Below are 3,876 nucleotides of genomic sequence, written 5' to 3'. Positions count from 1 at the left end.
GTCGCGCGCTGTGATGTCACAATGAAAACTACGCATAGTGATAAACACTTTCATACTCACCTCGATTGCGACGACTCCACTCAACGCGCTCTTATTTTGACTCAAGTTTAGTACATGGCTACCATTGTAAAAGTTCATATAGCGATATATAATTTTCCTCTGGAAGTTTCTTGCTGACAGTTAAGGTGCAGAACATTCAATAATTAGGATTGAAAAGACTTTTAAAAAAAAAAAGAAAGTTAGTGTTACATTTTAGAGAAGAATTATTATTTAATTTATAATGAGTATATGAACATATATGACCCATGTGAATTGTAATGTAGGTATTGCGAATCAAGAAAGGGAAAGACCATATTTTTAATTGATTTTCCGTGATTAATCAAAAATGGGTCCATTTTCTTTTTGTTGTTCTTTTGTGGGTGGGGGAGGGATTTAATTGTCTGTGAATAAGGAAAGAACATAACAGAATATAATTTACAATGACAACATCATGAATGGTTTCAGTGCAGGAGATAATATTTATTATCCTTTTTCATATCCCATTTTGCAGAATATCCAGACGGAATGTATAGCAAACAATAATGATATATACGATGTTTATCATGTCTGCATGCTTGACTTCATTCACCTTTACATTATAGAAATTCATTGTCCAGGTACTAACTCAAAGGGTTGGCTTTCTGATGTATCATCGGATATTCCAGGAAGTTTTTTTAGTATTTCTTGACTGAAAGTGAAAGCAAATATATGCAGAAACGTGAGTTCTGTGTTGTCAGTGTGAACTGTGTCATACATCACTAAACATGTATGTATGTATGTATGTATGTATGTATGTATGCATGTATGCATGTATGTATGCATGTGCGTGCGTGCATGCGTGCTCGTGTGTGTGAATGTTTCTATGCTTGTGTTTCCTACTGCCAATCACTAGAAGGCATTTCTTCGCATATTCTAAAAATTACTGCACGACTGAAAAACAAAGAACACTCGCATAATATTTTAGTTAATATCCATATATGGGCCTGTCATTTTTATGAATGAAATGGAATGCAAAACATATTAGTTACGGAAATAAATGGCTAGAGTAAATACATGTTTAGAGTAAATAAAAGTTTAGCAACACATTTGTATTGGCTTCCGATTATACTTACTAGAAGGATAATAACCTCCAATACCACCCCCAATGAACTGATCTCCACCTAAACCGAATCCACCTCCATGACCGAATTCACCGCTATATCCGCCATATGGGAAATGGCCAAATGCGGATGTGACAGAGCTGGAGCCAGAGTCGCCTACTCCAATTTGGCCATGTGGTGTCCAGATTGGTCTACCTGTTCCAGAACTGCTGACCCCAATGTGCTGTCCGCTGACACGAGAACCGACGGCTGTTGCTGCTACATTTCCTATTTCGCCGATAGATGCAGATGTCCCTGCGCCTACTACATCTGGACTAGCTCTAATCCCATGCCCAACCCAAGGGCTATGTCCTCCCAACCCAACGCCATCTCCACCCCATGGTCCATATCCTCCAACACTATATCCTCCAGAAAGACCATAAAGACCACCCAATTCCAAACTACCGCCAAGCGCAGGATTACCCGAAGATTGGCTGAGTCTGTGTCCTTTTCGATCTAGAATGAAGGGACCATTTCCATTAAAAAAGGCAGGAGTAGGGTGATTAGAACCAAGAGGGCTTGTAACCGAGGTGATGGGACCAACCTTGACTACCTGACCAGCATTGTGAGGGGCTGTTCCGATGCCTTTACCTACAGCAGTGGATATTGTACCCCTTGGAGTACTGACGGCATGTCCGCGACTGAAACCAATCGATGTAGGTCCTGCAACCACAGGGGTACCACCGTGATCAAATCCCCCAAACGCAGCCTCAGGATCAGCCCAGGGACCAAAACCGAAGGGAGAACCACCAGAACTAAAACTGTAGCCCCATCTGGCCTTGGCCAAAGCGATGCAACATAAGATGACGATTGCCTTCATCTTGGGCTCTGAAAAGATCAAATAGAACCTCAGTGGGCATCCTGAAAACAGTCAAATCTAACAAGTACTAACATTTATTTTTAAAAAAAAATTCGTACACCATAAGACGATCTATAGGGTCTTAAATAAGTGACAATTTTAACCCATAAATTAGATGTCAATGACAAAGACAAATGAACAACTAGATAATAATATAAGCCTGTTCCTCTTATGCGAATCACAGCTCTCCGTGATAAATGCATATACATTATCAAGGAATTTGATAAAGGAATCTAGATACATCCGGTTTGCAATTACAACATTACAGGAAAGATGACCAATCTAGTTGGTTTATTTTGGTGCTATGAAAGTAGTAGTCACTAAATCTTATAATTATCTGATTCTTATGCATTAAATATATCTTTTCGACCTCATTCTCTACAGAGTGAATCTCTTGGAATAAACTATGCCTGGCAATCGACAGGTACTCCGCTTCCAAACTTTATAATCTGACTTTAGAGTGCCCATAAGCAGTGTATTCGTGCATGTTGTTGATAATGTGCAAATTGCAGATATAAATAAAACCCAATTTTACAGTTTAATCAAAGGAGAACGAAATATAAGTGATGTTCTGTACTTCCACGAAATGGGCATTGCTTATTTTGCATGTTGAAACTGGTTTTATCTTATAATCAAAATGATACAGAATTGGCTCGAGCCCGCCTGAGGTTCAGTATTATGGCTTTGTCAGGCTTGGTAGTTTGAGGTATTCCCACTTTGACTATGAAGGAGAAAATTACAATCAGATCAATAATGGGTAGGTTTTGAAAACGCAGTTAAATTTTGATAAATCAATATCTTTGCGAGTCATTCTCTTTGAATTCTCTTAAAGTCCATGCAGTAGACAAAAAGCCACTTCTCTTCATCAGAGAAATGGTCAGACAAAAACATTATTTTTATTGAATCAATATTGTACGAAATTTGAAACTTTCAATTTATTTTAAAGTTTTCCTTTCCTTTCTAAATACTATAGTTATTCGTTTGTTTGTTAGTTCCTTCAACATAGGAATAACGAACAGTTCAAACTAAATAAATCAGAAACCTTTAAGATTATCAAGAAAATTAAATCAATTGGATAACTTTCTAAAATTCAAGAAACATCAAAATAGTCGAGATAGCTAAATGAAAAAAAGATAAAGTTTAAAATCCATTTTTTTTATAAGACAATGTACAAACATGAGATTTTCAGGAAACTGTCTAAATGACAGCCCCTTATGATCTCCAACAGCATTGATTAAATTGGAGCAGTGGTGATAATAATAATTATTTACATCAGAAGACTAAAATAACGATGCTTAAGGCGTTAGTGGGAACTTTTTGAAGTTAACACTTAGTCGATGCTATTTATAAATAAATGAAAGTCAGAATGAAATACTGCAAAATACATATTATAAAAAATAGTTCGAAACTTTGAAATTTCCATCCTGTAGAATGTCAAAAACCTTGTATAAAGATTAAAAGCCACAGAGTGAAAAGTAAACAAGGTACAACTCGATTCTTCGTGGATTTACATCAACTTTGGTATAGAGGGACTTGTGAGTAACATTATCTGAGACAATATATCAAATTTAAGCCAATTTTTTGTAAACTGTACTGGAAAACTGCAACTTACCTTCTTCTTCGTACGTTGGAGTGGCATGAATGAATGTCCCACTGAACTTCCTTATCTACTCCATTATATACTAAGACTTGCGAATTAATTTACATATTAAATACATTATAAATATTCATTTATTCATAAATCGATTAATCATGTCTGACGACTCTACACCAAATGTTAAGTTAAACCAAATGCGCAAAAACACATCCCCCGAAAAGAATCAGACACAAAATCTTTGT

General features: G+C 36.5%; 1 protein-coding gene across 1 annotated transcript; it reads right to left on the bottom strand.

Moving 5' to 3' along the window:
- Positions 1 to 504: 504 nt before the first annotated feature.
- Positions 505 to 3,684, bottom strand: LOC149782186 (uncharacterized). The gene is made up of 3 exons (XM_089934848.1): positions 3,650 to 3,684; positions 1,152 to 2,006; positions 505 to 727 (listed from the first exon to the last, which is right to left on the bottom strand). Exons 2-3 carry the CDS (start codon positions 1,996 to 1,998, stop codon positions 714 to 716), a joined length of 861 nt encoding a protein of 286 aa, XP_089790974.1. The 5' UTR covers positions 1,999 to 2,006; positions 3,650 to 3,684; the 3' UTR covers positions 505 to 713.
- Between the last annotated feature and the right edge of the window lie 192 nt (positions 3,685 to 3,876).

This window comes from Sinohyriopsis cumingii, chromosome 15 (genome assembly GCF_028554795.1).
Source record: "Sinohyriopsis cumingii isolate HCF-2022 chromosome 15, ASM2855479v2, whole genome shotgun sequence".
Classification (NCBI taxonomy): Eukaryota; Metazoa; Mollusca; class Bivalvia; order Unionida; family Unionidae; genus Sinohyriopsis; species Sinohyriopsis cumingii.
This window is presented reverse-complemented; position numbering and strand designations above follow the sequence as displayed.